This window comes from Polyodon spathula, chromosome 13, assembly GCF_017654505.1.
Source record: "Polyodon spathula isolate WHYD16114869_AA chromosome 13, ASM1765450v1, whole genome shotgun sequence".
NCBI classification, from domain to species: Eukaryota; Metazoa; Chordata; class Actinopteri; order Acipenseriformes; family Polyodontidae; genus Polyodon; species Polyodon spathula.
This window is the reverse complement of record NC_054546.1, coordinates 2,802,091-2,819,504: the sequence shown is the minus strand read 5'-3', so window position 1 is coordinate 2,819,504 and position 17,414 is coordinate 2,802,091. Positions and strand designations below refer to the sequence as shown.

The window sequence follows — 17,414 nt, the reverse complement described above, 5'->3', positions numbered from 1 at the left end:
TGATATGGTCATCAGTGTTAATTTCTCTATAAGCAATGTTGCCTTTTATAATAATAATTATTTTGTAACTGATCTGCTTTTCAGGACCATTGGCTTGGAACCTGGTTTCAAGAGACCTACTTTGACCCAAGTCTCCCCTGGTGTGCTGCGCAGTGGCCTGGAACCTATTTCCTGAAACCAAGTTCCAAGCGCCAAAGTGGCTTTGTGTTCCCTCAACTTTAGAGTTATGGTTCATACTGGAACCCCATCACCCTTCAGTTTTATATTAAACACACTGAATAAAATCGAATAATAGTTCCTAACCACACAAAGAGTGTCTCGGAGAAATCCTTTCACGTGTGGTGCTGATAGGCATGGTATTTATAAGATTGTTTTTGTTTTTTTTTCCATGTTACACGCACACTTGAATTAGAAGTATTAACAGCCACATAATGGTATTCACTGGTATCGTTTAATAATAACCAATACAAACACAGTCACCCTTTTAAAACATTATATAAGAATACAAAAAAAAAGACCAGTTTAAAAGCTAAATGTGTTGCAGTCGCTTACCAACCAAATAATTTAAATAACAGATAAGTAAATATGTGTTTAGGGTTCTTCTGCTTACTAACGCACCTGCATGCATGCATATATATATATATATATATATATATATATATATATATATATATATATATATAAAGTAGTATTAAACAAACAATATAATTTTTAAGGTTTAGGTTAAGGTCAATCATTGTTTTTAGTGGAATGGAACAATTGTTTTCAGTGCATGTTTGCTGCCCCGCCCTAACTTTCCTGTTTGTTGTAAAGCATGAACTTGTCTTTGAATGTCAAAAAGTGGTGGCGCTTTAGCGCGTTTATGCAATAGCTGTTTGTTCATACAGGCAGCAACGACAACGATAACACACAAAGCTACAATTTAGCCGGGAGGTTTAGAAGCTGTACGTCTTCACGTTCATCTCGAAACAGCGAACGACCTTAAGGAAAAGTCCCAAGAGGTCCCGGTTAAATCTAGCCAATTTAGCGCTGAACTACTGAGATGAAGGAAAAAGTTTCTCAACATAGCGCGGCCAGGAAATGAGTAAAAGCAGCCTTCAGACTCAAATAAGGAAGAGAGTAAAATGCGGAACGGGCTCCTGGCTCATTGAAACTCTGCGCAGTTCGGGCTGACTTGTTTGGTTTTTTTTCTTTCTTTTTTTTCAGCTTCAAGCGGTGTCATCTCTGGAATATATTTCAGATTTGGATTCTACTAGAAGCAAACAAGTGGGTATTATTATTTGCTTTGGCTATATGGCTGATTTATGCAACAGCACCCGTTATTTTGTGTGAAATGAAACAGTTGGGCAGGTATTGTGTAGCCACATCAGTGGTTGTGTTAATCATGTTTCTGTTATCAGTATGTTTTTTTTTTCTTCCTTTTTTCAAACGTGTTTTAGGGTTGCAAACCGTTATCGTGCGGATGTGAGTTTATTTGTAGAAATCGCCTCGTTATACACACGTGCGACTTTTTGCACAAAGCAAGGAATTTACCTTAAAACAACTCACTTTCATTGAAAGAACAGTGTTAGGCCTCCCAGATAGGCATAGTTGTTATTTATTTATTTATTTAAAATAAAATTTCACTTCAGTACGAAATACTGCAAAAACTTAATACAAAAAACGGCAGTGGCCAAAACTATAGGTACTACGATACAATAGTGTAATACATTTAAATATAGGTATTATCAATTTATATTTACTGTCTTATACTTATGTATTGTAGTTTTTATTTCTTCATGCCCTACTCTGCTGCCAAAGTATGTGTGGATTTTATGGAAATGTTGACAAGTGTGTCAGCCTGGTGATGAATTTCACTGCTCCCTCCTGAGGCCCTGCCAAGCGTGCAGGCTTCTGATGGGCTTGGCAGCACAGCAAGGCATGAATCACCAGCTGTTTAGGTTGGTACCAAGAGGCAATGCAATGTTAAGTTTCCACTTTGAAAAACGATCTAATTAATAGGGTTCTCATAGGTGACTTAAAAAAGACAAAGAATGGGCCCTATTTAAAGTTCCTTTTAAAGTTAGTCTTGATAAATAAAATAAATGCTGATATTCATAAAAACCTATTAGGACTGCTATTAAAAACAGCTGTAGGTGTAAAATAGTTTTGTGAATATCTAGCAGATGTGTAGATTTTTTGTCTATTTATATGTTATGGGCTGGGAACTAGGATTCTGTTTCTCGTGGGGATAATTTGCAATGGCCAGGGTCACTTGCCTTCTGTTTTTCTGGTTGTGCAAAGATTCATGTTTCTTTGTTTGTTGTGTTTCTGATTTGTCATCATTCACTCTCTCTAAACCCTGCAGGGACAGACAGGACAGCACTTTCACATCATTCACTCTCTCTAAACTCTGCAGGGACAGACAGGACAGCACTTTCACATCATTCACTCTCTCTAAACCCTGCAGGGACAGACAGGACAGCACTTTCACATCATTCACTCTCTCTAAACCCTGCAGGGACAGACAGGACAGCACTTTCACATCATTCACTCTCTCTAAACCCTGCAGGGACAGACAGGACAGCACTTTCACATCATTCACTCTCTCTAAACCCTGCAGGGACAGACAGGACAGCACTTTCATATCATTCACTCTCTCTAAACCCTGCAGGGACAGACAGGACAGCACTTTCACATCATTCACTCTCTCTAAACCCTGCAGGGACAGACAGGACAGCACTTTCACATCATTCACTCTCTCTAAACCCTGCAGGGACAGACAGGACAGCACTTTCATATCATTCACTCTCTCTAAACCCTGCAGGGTCAGACAGAACAGCACTATCATATCATTCACTCTCTCTAAACCCTGCAGGGACAGACAGGACAGCACTTTCACATCATTCACTCTCTCTAAACCCTGCAGGGACAGACAGGACAGCACTTTCACATCATTCACTCTCTCTAAACCCTGCAGGGACAGACAGGACAGCACTTTCACATCATTCACTCTCTCTAAACCCTGCAGGGACAGACAGGACAGCACTTTCACATCATTCACTCTCTCTAAACCCTGCAGGGACAGACACTTTCATATCATTCACTGTCTCTAAACCCTGCAGGGACAGACACTTTCATATCATTCACTGTCTCTAAACCCTGCAGGGACAGACAGGACAGCACTTTCAAATCATTCACTCTCTCTAAACCCTGCAGGGACAGACACTTTCATATCATTCACTGTCTCTAAACCCTGCAGGGACAGACAGGACAGCACTTTCATATCATTCACTCTCTCTAAACCCTGCAGGGACAGACAGGACAGCACTTTCACATCATTCACTCTCTCTAAACCCTGCAGGGACAGACAGGACAGCACTTTCACATCATTCACTCTCTCTAAACCCTGCAGGGACAGACAGGACAGCACTTTCATATCATTCACTCTCTCTAAACCCTGCAGGGACAGACAGGACAGCACTATCATATCATTCACTCTCTCTAAACCCTGCAGGGACAGACAGGACAGCACTTTCACATCATTCACTCTCTCTAAACCCTGCAGGGACAGACAGGACAGCACTTTCACATCATTCACTCTCTCTAAACCCTGCAGGGACAGACAGGACAGCACTTTCAAATCATTCACTCTCTCTAAACCCTGCAGGGACAGACACTTTCATATCATTCACTGTCTCTAAACCCTGCAGGGACAGACAGGACAGCACTTTCATATCATTCACTCTCTCTAAACCCTGCAGGGACAGACAGGACAGCACTTTCACATCATTCACTGTCTCTAAACCCTGCAGGGACAGACAGGACAGCACTTTCACATCATTCACTCTCTCTAAACCCTGCAGGGACAGACAGGACAGCACTTTCACATCATTCACTCTCTCTAAACCCTGCAGGGACAGACAGGACAGCACTTTCACATCATTCACTCTCTCTAAACCCTGCAGGGACAGACAGGACAGCACTTTCACATCATTCACTCTCTCTAAACTCTGCAGGGACAGACAGGACAGCACTTTCACATCATTCACTCTCTCTAAACCCTGCAGGGACAGACAGGACAGCACTTTCACATCATTCACTCTCTAAACCCTGCAGGGACAGACAGGACAGCACTTTCACATCATTCACTCTCTCTAAACCCTGCAGGGACAGACAGGACAGCACTTTCACATCATTCACTCTCTCTAAACCCTGCAGGGACAGACAGGACAGCACTTTCACATCATTCACTCTCTCTAAACCCTGCAGGGACAGACAGGACAGCACTTTCACATCATTCACTCTCTCTAAACCCTGCAGGGACAGACAGGACAGCACTTTCATATCATTCACTCTCTCTAAACCCTGCAGGGACAGACACTTTCATATCATTCACTGTCTCTAACCCTGCACGGACAGACAGGGGAGCAGCATTTTCATATCATTCACTCTCTCTAAATCCTGCAGGGTCAGACGGGACAGCACTTTCACATCATTCACTCTCTCTAAACCCTGCAGGGTCAGACAGGACAGCACTTTCACATCATTCACTCTCTCTAAACCCTGCAGGGACAGACAGGACAGCACTTTCACATCATTCACTCTCTCTAAACCCTGCAGGGACAGACAGGACAGCACTTTCACATCATTCACTCTCTCTAAACCCTGCAGGGACAGACAGGACAGCACTTTCACATCATTCACTCTCTCTAAACCCTGCAGGGACAGACAGGACAGCACTTTCACATCATTCACTCTCTCTAAACCCTGCAGGGACAGACAGGACAGCACTTTCACATCATTCACTCTCTCTAAACCCTGCAGGGACAGACAGGACAGCACTTTCACATCATTCACTCTCTCTAAACCCTGCAGGGACAGACAGGACAGCACTTTCACATCATTCACTCTCTCTAAACCCTGCAGGGACAGACAGGACAGCACTTTCACATCATTCACTCTCTCTAAACCCTGCAGGGACAGACAGGACAGCACTTTCACATCATTCACTCTCTCTAAACCCTGCAGGGACAGACAGGACAGCACTTTCACATCATTCACTCTCTCTAAACCCTGCAGGGACAGACAGGACAGCACTTTCACATCATTCACTCTCTCTAAACCCTGCAGGGACAGACAGGACAGCACTTTCACATCATTCACTCTCTCTAAACCCTGCAGGGACAGACAGGACAGCACTTTCACATCATTCACTCTCTCTAAACCCTGCAGGGACAGACACTTTCATATCATTCACTGTCTCTAAACCCTGCACGGACAGACAGGGGAGCAGCATTTTCATATCATTCACTCTCTCTAAATCCTGCAGGGTCAGACGGGACAGCACTTTCACATCATTCACTCTCTCTAAACCCTGCAGGGTCAGACAGGACAGCACTTTCATATCATTCACTCTCTCTAAACCCTGCAGGGACAGACAGGACAGCACTTTCACATCATTCACTCTCTCTAAACCCTGCAGGGACAGACAGGACAGCACTTTCACATCATTCACTCTCTCTAAACCCTGCAGGGACAGACAGGACAGCACTTTCACATCATTCACTCTCTCTAAACCCTGCAGGGACAGACAGGACAGCACTTTCACATCATTCACTCTCTCTAAACCCTGCAGGGACAGACAGGACAGCACTTTCACATCATTCACTCTCTCTAAACTCTGCAGGGTCAGACAGGACAGCACTTTCACATCATTCACTCTCTCTAAACCCTGCAGGGACAGACAGGACAGCACTTTCACATCATTCACTCTCTCTAAACCCTGCAGGGACAGACAGGACAGCACTTTCACATCATTCACTCTCTCTAAACCCTGCAGGGACAGACAGGACAGCACTTTCATAGTACAGCCAGTACGTTTTTTTTTTTTTTTTTTTTTTTATTATTATTATTATTGTACATTTTTTATTGAAGAAATATTTTAATTACATTTTGAAATATTTAGAAAATGTCAATGCAAAAAAAAAAAAAAAAAAAAAGCTGCCAGCAAGATCTAGGTGTATTATAACAATATTATCCAAAATGAAAGACTTAGGCTAATTCAATACAAAACAATGAATACAGTTTATTACACTAAACATTTCTAAATGTATACCTACCGCTTTCTCTGAATGTGGAAAATGTAAGTTGCAAACTGAGAACATTATACGTGCATTTTGGGGTTGTGTTATAATGAACACGATAAGGCAACACATTCATGAATACATTTGTGATATGTGTGGTTGCTTTTTGGTTCTACACACTTGGATTTGTTTCTGCTTTATGTGAGTACAGCATGGCCTAGATATAGCTGGAGCTTGTGCAGCAGTAAGGATGGCTATTCTGCAGTATTGTGATGAATTCCCGTCCCACACCCTCTTCTATCTCTATTTATCCATTATGAGCTTGGATAATGTGTGCAAGGATCATTGTTGTCCCCAGAAAATGGTTACAAAAGAGTGGATCTTAGCAAGCTTTCAGCATCAGATACACAGATAGAAACACATGCAAATCATTAACTCCAATCAGAGTCATCACAAGCAGAATTAAGGAGGTACTTCTGGTGGATTATGACAAGATGCAACATTTCACCTTGTGGCCTCCTCTCTCAGCTGAGCCACCCGACTCCCTTTCAGCATAATCGGTTCAGGAACTGAGCAGAAAACACTATCTTGTTTCCTTTTATGGTGAGGCAGTTTGATGATGCAAATTCTGCGTCTTTATCAGTGGGCTAAAAATATAGCTGCCCTTTGTGAAGCCCCCTTAAGCGCTCTAGATAACAAATCATGAAGGTACAGCCGCACTGGTTTCCAGTGTAAGTCTCAGTTGAATTTACATAGTACTTTAATTGCATACTGTATCCCATCCACAGAAAACCAAAGCACACACAGGGATTCTTTTAAGAACCACAAATGAGAATTTTTCTGTTTTTTGTCAATTTGTTTTTTTTGGCTGTTGCAGGTTTTATGACCAAAATTATCTATTAGGTCAGTCAAAAATAATCTGTATTTGGCAAGTTGATTCTAATACGTACCTGCCTTGAAATACAGTCCAAAATATAACTTTTTATATACAAGAAAAAACTAAACAAAATGCAATCATGATGATATTTGGAATACTGCTGCAATTTTGAAACCCAATACAACAGAGGCCAAAGGTATACAAATGCAGACGTATCTAAATATACGCAATGCCATGTTATCTTTCTGACACAATAAAACAATTGAACCGTTGTTTCTTTTTTACATGTTTTTCAAAGAAACTTGATTCAACTGCATGTAAAACCCTGTTATATTCAGGGGCACTGATGAGATAAAAAGCTGAGGCCCTTGAGTAACCATGGCGATGATATCCTTGGACTCTAGTGAAATAAACACATGCCAGTGGGAGTTCGCTGGATCAGTGGATCCTGGGATCACATGCCCATCTGGCAGCTCTTATTTGCTGCAGTGTCTTTAATGGATTCATTTAGAATAGAGGTCAGCCAGGGCTTGACAATACAGTACATGAGGTAAAGCAGATTTATTTGTGCCAGATCAGTTGCATGGTGCTTACCAAGCTTTTGAAGATTGTACATGTGTGTACATAACTGTCCTTGAAATTCAAGTTTTGTTCTGTTTTTTTTTAATGCACTTATTTATTTTTTTGTTCACTTCTGTGAATTCATAATGTGCAAATGCTTTGTATAGTCTTGCTCCTGCTTCTCAGCACTGGGTAGTGTCGCTCAGTAATATGTTGTGCCTTAAAATCTGACCCACTCAGGTTTGAGGTATTGAGAAACTGTATTGGCAGATCTATGCAGGTGCTTGCATATGGTTTGATTCTGAGGAAAGTGGTGAGATTTCTGGGATCAGTTAGCTGTATGCCACTGGCAGTGCAAAGTGGCTGTATCTGAGTTTTAAAGGGGAATAAACAATCTTGCACTTTTTTTTTTCTTTAAATACCACATAAAAACAGGATTAATAATTTGGGGGTTTTCTTTCTTTTGTAGAAAAAACAAGGCCATGCAGGGAGGGATCTTCCGGGTGTGTGTGGTGATGGCGGCAGCCCTCTTCTTTCAGAAGGAAAACACCACCCTTCCTGAGCAGGAGGATGACATAATCCATCGGATGAAGGAGCACCAAGAGAAACTCCAATCCGAGATGATCCGTCTGGAACAAGAGGATTTCAAGCAGGATGTGGAGGTCCCGAAGGCAGTGGAGGAGGAGGGCAACCAAGGCTGGGACTTGTGGAGCGCTCTGTCCTTGATCATCTTCCTGATGATTGAGATATGGAGGCAGGACTTCCAAGATGGTTCTGCTCAGGAATCCAATTCAGAGGAAGAGGACTATCTGGTCATTCAGAATATCTCTCAGAAAACCACACTCCCAGACAAAGTGGTCCTGGCAAGCTTCCATGATAACTGCATCCGTATCTCTGGCAATGAATTCTGGAGGATGCGGGAGTTTGTGGAAGGTTTTGCAGATGACCTTTTGGAAGCTTTGAGGAGCGTGTGCAACAGGGATGCTGATATGGAAGTGGAGGACTGCATTGGAGTTGGGAGCATGTATGAGAACTGGAGGGTGAGCAAGCCTCTGCTCTGTGATCTAATTGTTCCCTTTGCTCCGCCGGAGCCGTATCGTTTCAAGTTTCAGCTCTGGTGCTGCTCAGGAAATGACATTCCTCCAGACAGACAGGGATGCGGGAGGATCAAAGTTGTAAAAGCCAGCGAAGATGATTCTGGTTGCCTGTGTGGCAAGAGCAACCTGGGGGAGGACATGCTGTGCCTCCTCCATGGCAAGAACGAGACGCCCAGGGCTAACGACACCATGGAGGACCTGCTGTGCTCCAGGAATACACCCTACTTAGCCAAAGACCAAGTCATGAAGTGGTTCCAGATCTCCATAACTAAAGCCTGGAATCGAATCTCTCACAAGTACGATTTTGAGCTCACGTTCCGCAACCTTGATGTGCCAGGAGCTCTGAAGGTGAAATTCAGGTCGGGGAAGGTCATTATCTTCAACATCACTCCAGTGGTGCAGTTTGAAGACACCGATGCCTATTTTGTGTCGAGTTTCAACAGCAGCAGCCTTCCAGATGTCTATTGGTCACTCTCCTTTGCTGTCTATGAGAAGAATTTGCTTAAATCGTTGGCCAAGAAGCTGCCAGACAATCCCTGCCACCTCAGCTGCCTTCAAATCGTCTGTTTCCTGCACCGGAAACAGTCCAGTCTGACTGGAAAGAGCGGTCTCACCAACTATCACTTGAAAACAGCACTGCTGCACTTGCTGCTGAGCAAGGCCCCTTCAGAGTGGCGTCCAGAGCACCTGGAGAAAAGGCTGCGTGACATCTTTCGATTCCTGGAGAAAAGCCTCCTGGAGAAGAAGCTCTACCACGCTTTAATTGGTAACAAACAAGTTTCGAAGGCTTTCCTCATTCCAGCACAATTCCGAGCTTCGGAACCACTCAACTTGTTCCGACCACTTGTGCTACAGGGGGACCTGTATGCCAAGACAGTGGAATCCTTTCACGAAATGCTCAGAAATGCACCTGTCCTGATACAAGAGTATACCCCACACATTCCAAATGGGCATGTTCCTGCGCCACAGAACACACGTGCATGAACTGCAGTGTTTCAATGCATCTGTTTTGAATGACCTTGTATGGAGCATGATTTTAACAAAAAAAACAGTCAAGGAGAAATCTCAAGTGTGTGTGTGTGTGTGTGTGTGTGTGTGTTTATTTATTTGGTCTGCTGATTGCTGTTTATAAATATTAGTTTTGCTATGGAAAAATAAGTGATTCAGGAAAGATTTTTTAAAATATTTACTACCATTTTTCAGATGGGGTTCTGGAGTGAGAACAGAGTCTGTATGTGATGGAACCACTTCTCATAGCTGAAACATGACTCGTTGAATTATGTTAGTGTTAAAAGACTGTGTCTGCCATCTAAATAATGCTACAGAAAGACCCCATAGAAGGATATTCTGCACTGCTGCTTTAAGTGTTTCAACACAGTGTTTTACTAGCTTTTGTCTGAAATTATCCCGAATTGTCCAGTTAGCTGGTGTTTCAGGTCTCATGCCAGAGCTTTTTTCAGGTTAAGAACTTACAGTAAGCTGTGGTTCTGTGCTTAGTGATTGGGTGTAAGAACAGAGATCCGCTTTGTTTGCTGTGATTGTGTCAGTGCTCGACCATAACAGGAAGCTCTGGTTGGGCTGCCAACTCCCCAGAAACAAGAGAGGGAATGGTTTTATTATTTTTTATTGACAGAATTTGAAGTTGGGGGAAAAAAGGCACTGTGTACATTTTTTTTTACATATGTATAGGCCAGTACTACAATATTAAATTATTTCGTTATTGTAAATATATGCAAATGATATTTTCTAGTGAGAGTGTAAAGGTAATATTGAGAAATCAGTAAAATGCCATTTTTTATTGCCTATTTTAATGGACTATTCCCTGAAATGTTAGGGAAGATAAAGTTAACTACAGTATTGTAATATTTCAAGGCACACATAGTGCCATGACGAATTTACTAATAATAATTTAAAACGTGCTTCGTACTTTTGCATATTTACTGCTTGGGACTTGATATTTCTAAGACTGTTAAAAGCCAGTACAGTACTAAGACTTGTATCAAACATGGCAAGGTCACTTCAGAGGTCTGCTGCTCATTCTTTGCATCAGGTATGCACTTGGAACCAAGATTCTTATTATCCGTTGAACCACCTGTAGAGCAAACTAGTATCTAGAAGACATATTCAGAAGCAAAATCTTCACAGTTACAGCCCATTAAACAAGAGACGAAAAACTGGATTGACCAGTAAAACAAATGTGGAGAGAACTAAAAAAAACAAATTAGATGCAATGGGAAAAAAAAAAAAAGACTTCTAGAATTAGAGTCCAACAATAACTGTGTGGGCGGTGTGTGTAAAGGCATTCTAGCCTGTCCCTTACAAATGAACAACTGTTTGCAGCTGTTACACTGTTTGTGATGTCATTATAATTATATTCATTATGTAATAGTGCAAAAATCTAATTGTGACAGTGAACTGTACTGTTTATTGAAACATGAAATAAAAAATAGCAGAAATCGTGTATCCCTTGCACTTTTCAGACAGGTTTTGCTCATAGTGTTGAGCAGATTGAAATTGTTCTGTTATCCTGATCCACTAGATCAGAGTAGACGTGCCCACACCTACACTGTGAGATAGTGAAAGTATCAGAATGCTTAGTTTCTGTGCACTGAGACTGAAATGACATTACAGACCAGTAAAAAAAAAAAAAAAAAAAAAAAGAAGAAATTATATTACCTACAGTATTTAGAACTTTAACCAGACTGCCACCCAGGCCAGGACTCTTTCATGTAGCCCTGTGTCTATAAATGTCAGGACCTGGCATTTTAGTTGTAGGTGTGCGTGCTAGTACAAGGGGGATTTCACAGGTGGGATGATGGATAACGCTCCTGCCTAACGCTTTACCAGAGAGCAGTGCCAGAGCTTGACACGACAGCCAACAGCAGCACTTGCGTCTCCACGTAGAACCCTTATAGGGCTCAGGGAAGCCCCCTGCTTAGCACACTGTCTCCGTTGTTTAAAAATACAGTGCAGGAGGGTTTCATCAGGCATATCTGTGAATGAACGGGCCACGGATTCAGAGTGGAATTGTTCAGAGAGTAACCTTTACTTAGTCAAGCTCCTGCAGCAGCTTGCACTGACTGCTCCCCTCTTTCAGTCTGCTCTGCCGTTCTCTTAGCAGTTTTGTGTTGCTAGTCAAACCCATCTCAGTATGTGTGTGTGTCTCCTGGTACCTTAATACAGTTCACTGTCGTATGTTTCATTGGAATGGTTTCTAAATGATATGGAGGTTTAATATGCAGCAAGCAATGGAATTTTTAATGCTCAGTAAAATATAGATCAAATATGGATCAAATGTTAAGCAGCCGTGCCAGTATCGTCAGTTACAGCACTGTCTTCATATCTTACGCTACAGAGAGAATAGGAATAACGGTGATCCTGTCAAATAAATCGAAAATGATTGTTGATTGTTGTGTCAATGAACACACATTTTAATCAAAACATTGTGATTTTTACATTTTGCAAAAAAAAAAAAAAATTAAATCCTAGTAAATATCATAAAAATAGATAAGCAAACCTCTTATAACCTGGTATGTCTTTGCAAAAATAAAAACATGATTTATTGTTGTACTATATATGCGCAATGAAAGTATGCATTTTTATCTTATCCTTTTATTTGGACTGAAGGAAAACTGGTCCAATGAAAGGACAAGACTGGGCTGGAGGGAGGTGGTTGGTTATTTAAACTGATCAGTTTCATGATTTCATCAGTAGTTACCCCTAATCCACCTTACAGCCCATAATCATAGGCGTCTGGCTTTCCTTCCAAATAAAGCTTATAAAAGCCCCTGTGGGTTTCGAGATCAGACATGGTTGCCTTTACAGCAGGATCCTCCTTCATGAGCTCTACCCAGGACTTGAGATTGTGGGTGTGCTCAAGACATCTGAGAAAACAGACAAAGGATTTATATATAAAACATTCCAACACATGGAATAGCAATCAATTGTTAGAGTCTGGTTTCCTGGTAACAAATTTCAGTAAAAATATAAACTACAACTTTTCTTATCAGACGGTCTCCAGCACATACGTAAAAACAAATAGAACAACACATTCTCATTGTGACATTAGACCAGGAACTGTCTTGGCTTCAATAACAGTATTTTTTAACAAACGTGTCATTCTCGGTCCTAAAATGTGTCTTTTCAAATGTGACACTGATTCTAGACTCTTGTTTTTAAAGTGCCCAAATATTTCGCCAGAATGTTCCAGAATTCAAAGCTACAACTGGACAGTTTGTTTTATGCTTTTGCATTACGAAAATGAGAATGAAACAGCAGTAACTAAAGGTTTTGTGTTGTTTTGTGTGTGGTAGTATTTCGTTGTACATACGTGTTCAAGGAGACACTTTCCAGTCTCTCAAACCAGGGCCAGATCATGTAGTCAATCATAGACACAGAATCGCCTCCAAAGAACTGGCTCTTCTGGTTGGTAAGAATCTGGAAACAAGAAATGGTACCAAACACAGAGACGTCATATAGGCAACATGGAAGAACGGTGTAAAAATAAGACCAAAAGATTAAGAAAAATAAAAATAAAAAAATTCTGCAGCACTCAGTCTGTGTTTCTTTGTTCATGCAATTGTTTAGGCATTAGAAGAGGTCTGTTGCTCCAATATTATGATACAGAACAGGATGAGAAAATGGTTGATTTTAAAATGCTTAAGTGGTTACGAGGATTTTCTAGATAAAATCTTAACCATGGGGCTGTTTGTGCAGAACAGAAAACACACAGCTAATTCTCCAACTAGCTTGCATTCTCGGTTTCAGCACAAGAGGAAATGACATCACCCAGGCAATGTTTACTCACTCTGTTAATAGAAAGCAGCTGCATGGCTTGGGTCTGTGAAGCTGCGTGACTCGAGAGTGTGTTTGAAGCTGTATGGCTCGAGTCTTCTTGCAGCTGCGTGGCTCAAGAGTGTGTTTGAAGCTGGGTGGCTCGAGAGTGTGTGCTTGCAGCTGCATGGCGCAAGTGTGTGTTTGAAACTGCGTGCCTCAAATCTGCTTGCAGCTGCATGGCTCGAGCCTATGCTTGCAGCTGCGTGACTCGAGTCTGCTTGCAGCTGTGTGGCTTATGGTGTGTTTTTGGAGCTGCATGCCTCGAGTCTGCTTGCAGCTGCGTGCTTTGTCTGCAGCTGCGTGGCTCGAGTGTGTGCTTGCAGCTGCGTGCCTCGACTCTGTGCTTGCAGCTGCGTGCCTCGACTCTGTGCTTGCAGCTGCGTGCCTCGACTCTGTGCTTGCAGCTGCGTGCCTCGACTCTGTGCTTGCAGCTGCTGGTATCCAGGAACAGAAACAACTTGGAACAATTTCCACTGCCAATAGTAAACTGCCTGTGAACCAAGCCCAAATTGCAGGACTATTGTAGACTACATTACACGCTGTCTGTTCATGTTATAATAAAACAGGGCCAGCAAGGTTATAATCTTAAACACGCTTCAAAAATGCACATCGCTGAATACTCCTCTGTTTTACCTCTTGGAGCCTGCCGTCCTAAATCTATCTCCTACATGATGTAGGTCTGGCATGTAGTACAGGAATTATCATTAATGTTTAGAATTTGTTTTGTATAGTACAAGGACCTCTTATGGTGCAATACAGTACCACTGTTCTACATTGGCTTCATGCCACTACCCACTCTTGGTATTGTACAAGGCCTGGCAAGAATAAGCACATATTAATAGACAAATAATGTATTCATAAATGACCCATCCTTACCTCATTGAACTGGGTGAATTTAGACTTAATTTCCTCCTCTAGCACAGAAGTATCTTCACCATTTTTCTTGGCCATGACGATCTTATAATAATGTGCGATTACCTTAACAAGAGAAAGATGATATGATATAAGATAAGATATGATATAACATGATATGATATAAGATCAGAATTATTTTTTCATGGTTAAGATTTGTTAATACTATTGCAGGGAGGATCACCAAGACCAAATTAATTTCATAGTTTATTTTCATTTTTCAAAGCAATGTTTATAAATCAATCAAAAACAGTCCTGAAACTTTGTGAAGTAGGTTCAAGGATATAAGATCAATCAATCAATATTTATTTTATATAGCTCCTTTCTTTCATAGTGGACCACCATCACAAAGCGCTTTACAAGATAGCAAGGAACAACGCATAACACAGTGAAATACAGGGCATAGTACATTAAATACAACAGAATGCAAACACACTAAATATAGGCATAATACATTAAATAAAAGGCTAGGGTGAGAGTTGATCAGAAGCGAGCGACTGTGGGAGCTCCACACACTAAAGCTGAGAGAGAAGAGAGTACCCTAGTCGGGGCCGTGAAGCTGAAAGAGCGCTCCGAGTGTGGTGTGCTTTTGCTTGGGTATAACCAGCAGGCCTGAGTCGGAGCACCTGTGTGATGGTGGGCCTAACAGATACAGGAGCCTTCAGGTCATATTAAATATACAGCCCTGTGTTATATAATTTGGGGGATACGGAACAATTACATATTTTATTTCTGCATAGGATTCCCCATCAACAGTAGTTTAACAATAGACTGTGGAAGTTTAGGTATACAGTACAATAAACTATTCCATGTAGGTATATAGTGCAATACAGTGTCCCCTGCTGGTCAAATACATAAATAATCCTATTCCACAATCAAACTACACAGCCTTTAGCACCAGTACTGGCATACAGCACAGCCACAGTGTACCTTGGAGAAATGCTCTGCCAGCATCTTCTGTTTGGCCTTCTCATAGGGATCAGCTGGAATCAGCTTCTTTCCCGCATACACCTCATCCAGATACTCGCATGTGATTGGTGACTCACAGATCACCTGACCCTTGGGAGTTTCCAACACAGGGACCAGGCCAATAGGATTCTTCTCAAGGAACCAGTCAGGCTTGTCCTTCAGGTTGATGTTGATGGTTTCAAACCTAAACAAATGTAGACAAGGCATCTGACAGAGTTTGTGCTTCCTCTAGTCTAACCAGCTATTCCAGCCCACTGCTCTGTTGTGTTAGGCTTATTTTTTACTTTAACTGAAAATCCAAGATTAGTTTAAAAGCACTCAGTCTAGTAGTGCTGTGTTTGTTTTCAGTTTAAATACTTTCTCAATTGTCTTTTTTCTGTCCTCTCCCCCAACAGTACACCTAATTTTCCCATAAAACTGTGAAATTAAATATTTGAAACGATTTTCACGAGTTCTTAAGTCTCTGTATTCAATACCGCTACATTCTAAGGAAATTAAAACCAGTTTAAAAAAAACAAAACTAATGGTTTATAATCTAATTTTCTTACAACTGAGGTTTATACCTATGCCAAATGAAATAACCTTATTTAAAAAAGTGTCTACTTATTTTGTCTAACTGGAGGAGGAGAACTAACTGCCATCTCTGCGGGGGACAAATTCCAGTATTTCTAGTATAGCAGCCAGTCCCAGTATTTAACCTGCGCTTGGCAATTTCAGGAGGACACTGGCCTTATCTCACCATGCAGTCTGTTCTATGCTCACGCTTACTTGACACCTTTTGCTTCAAGGACGAGACGTGTTCGCTGTGCAAAAGGACAGAACCTCATACTGTAGAGCCGAATCATCCCTTCAGGCACTGGGCCAGGAGCAGGGCTTCCTGTGGAATAAACAGCAGTCATCTTCAGAGCAGAACAGAGAGTGCATGGCACTGGAGGGCATCTACAACAGACCCTTCTCAGCCCGCTATGCATTTAAATGGGTTTTCATCAACCACCAGATTTGGTGCTTCGACAGAGAATGCATTTCAATAGCTGGAATTCCATGTACAAGTTAATTGAAAATCCCAACATCCAGTTTATTGGACAGTTGGACTAAGAAGGATAGGAACGCTGTTACAATCAAGAAGACGACAGTGTGTGGTGGAGTGCAACTTTTTATATTCATTGCAATCTGCACCACTCCTTTATTAATATGAACAGACGCCTAGTGGAGGTATTGCACCATCACAATGACTTTGCACAACTAGTACACGTGACTAAATGCTGACATGAAACTGATCCTTATATCCGAGTATAGTTTTGTTTGTTATTTTTACTTAAACTTAAGCGCCATGTTTTATTTAATTTAATAAACATAAGTAAATACGAAGTAGAAAATGCAGTTGTAACCCCGCTGGGTTTTTAGATTAGCGTTCTTCTGCGCTACTGGTATTTTAAGTGAAGTACAGCACATCTTTAAACGGGAATTTTAGCAAGTGTCACTGTAATAACCCCCTAATCTGTGCATGTTTGCGGCGGCCGGAATGATTACTTTTTAAAATAATATATTTCACGGTTCAGTTACACTTTTTTTTCATGCACCAATATGCTAGAAAGTAGCTGTATAGACATGTAATTATATACTCAAAAGCAGTTCTTCAATAAATTGCATTTGCAAAAACAACCCCCCCCCCCCCCCCCCCCCAAAAAAAAAAAAAAAAAAAAACAGTCGTGAAAATTCAACTTACCTTTGGCAAGACACTTTGCAGATGCAGCCATCTTCACAATGTAAAAACACGTGCTACACAAAAAATGATTCCGATTAGAATTTACAGCGTGATGTGTATCACACGTTTATCTAATACCACTCAAGCAGAGGCTCACTCCCCGCACGACAATCTCACGCACTGCTTGTTTCACAACGAAAATGTGAATTTGATGTCAACTTGCTCTGACACACACCCTAGTTATATAACAGTTTTTTAAAGGGGTGGGTTTTGGTCACCAGATATGTTCCAACAGATATTATCTTTCAACCTAAATGAGACGTGCAACACTTTCCCTTTAAGAATCGAGCACCGGGAGTCACGCTCAGCCAATCAGATAAACATCTTTTTTT

General features: G+C 41.4%; 2 protein-coding genes across 2 annotated transcripts; one reads left to right on the top strand and one right to left on the bottom strand.

Annotated features, from left to right (window-relative positions):
* The first annotated feature begins 835 nt into the window (after positions 1 to 835).
* LOC121325688 (inositol 1,4,5-trisphosphate receptor-interacting protein-like) lies at positions 836 to 12,041 on the top strand. Its single transcript, XM_041268546.1, has 2 exons — positions 836 to 1,266; positions 7,973 to 12,041. The coding sequence occupies exon 2, from the start codon at positions 7,986 to 7,988 to the stop codon at positions 9,582 to 9,584; it is 1,599 nt and encodes a 532-aa protein (XP_041124480.1). The 5' UTR covers positions 836 to 1,266; positions 7,973 to 7,985; the 3' UTR covers positions 9,585 to 12,041.
* Positions 12,042 to 12,133: 92 nt separating this feature from the next.
* On the bottom strand, positions 12,134 to 17,288 carry LOC121325689 (glutathione S-transferase omega-1-like). Its single transcript, XM_041268547.1, has 6 exons — positions 17,044 to 17,288; positions 16,086 to 16,194; positions 15,279 to 15,501; positions 14,313 to 14,414; positions 12,931 to 13,037; positions 12,134 to 12,484 (listed from the first exon to the last, which is right to left on the bottom strand). The coding sequence occupies exons 1-6, from the start codon at positions 17,072 to 17,074 to the stop codon at positions 12,331 to 12,333; spliced, it is 726 nt and encodes a 241-aa protein (XP_041124481.1). The 5' UTR covers positions 17,075 to 17,288; the 3' UTR covers positions 12,134 to 12,330.
* Between the last annotated feature and the right edge of the window lie 126 nt (positions 17,289 to 17,414).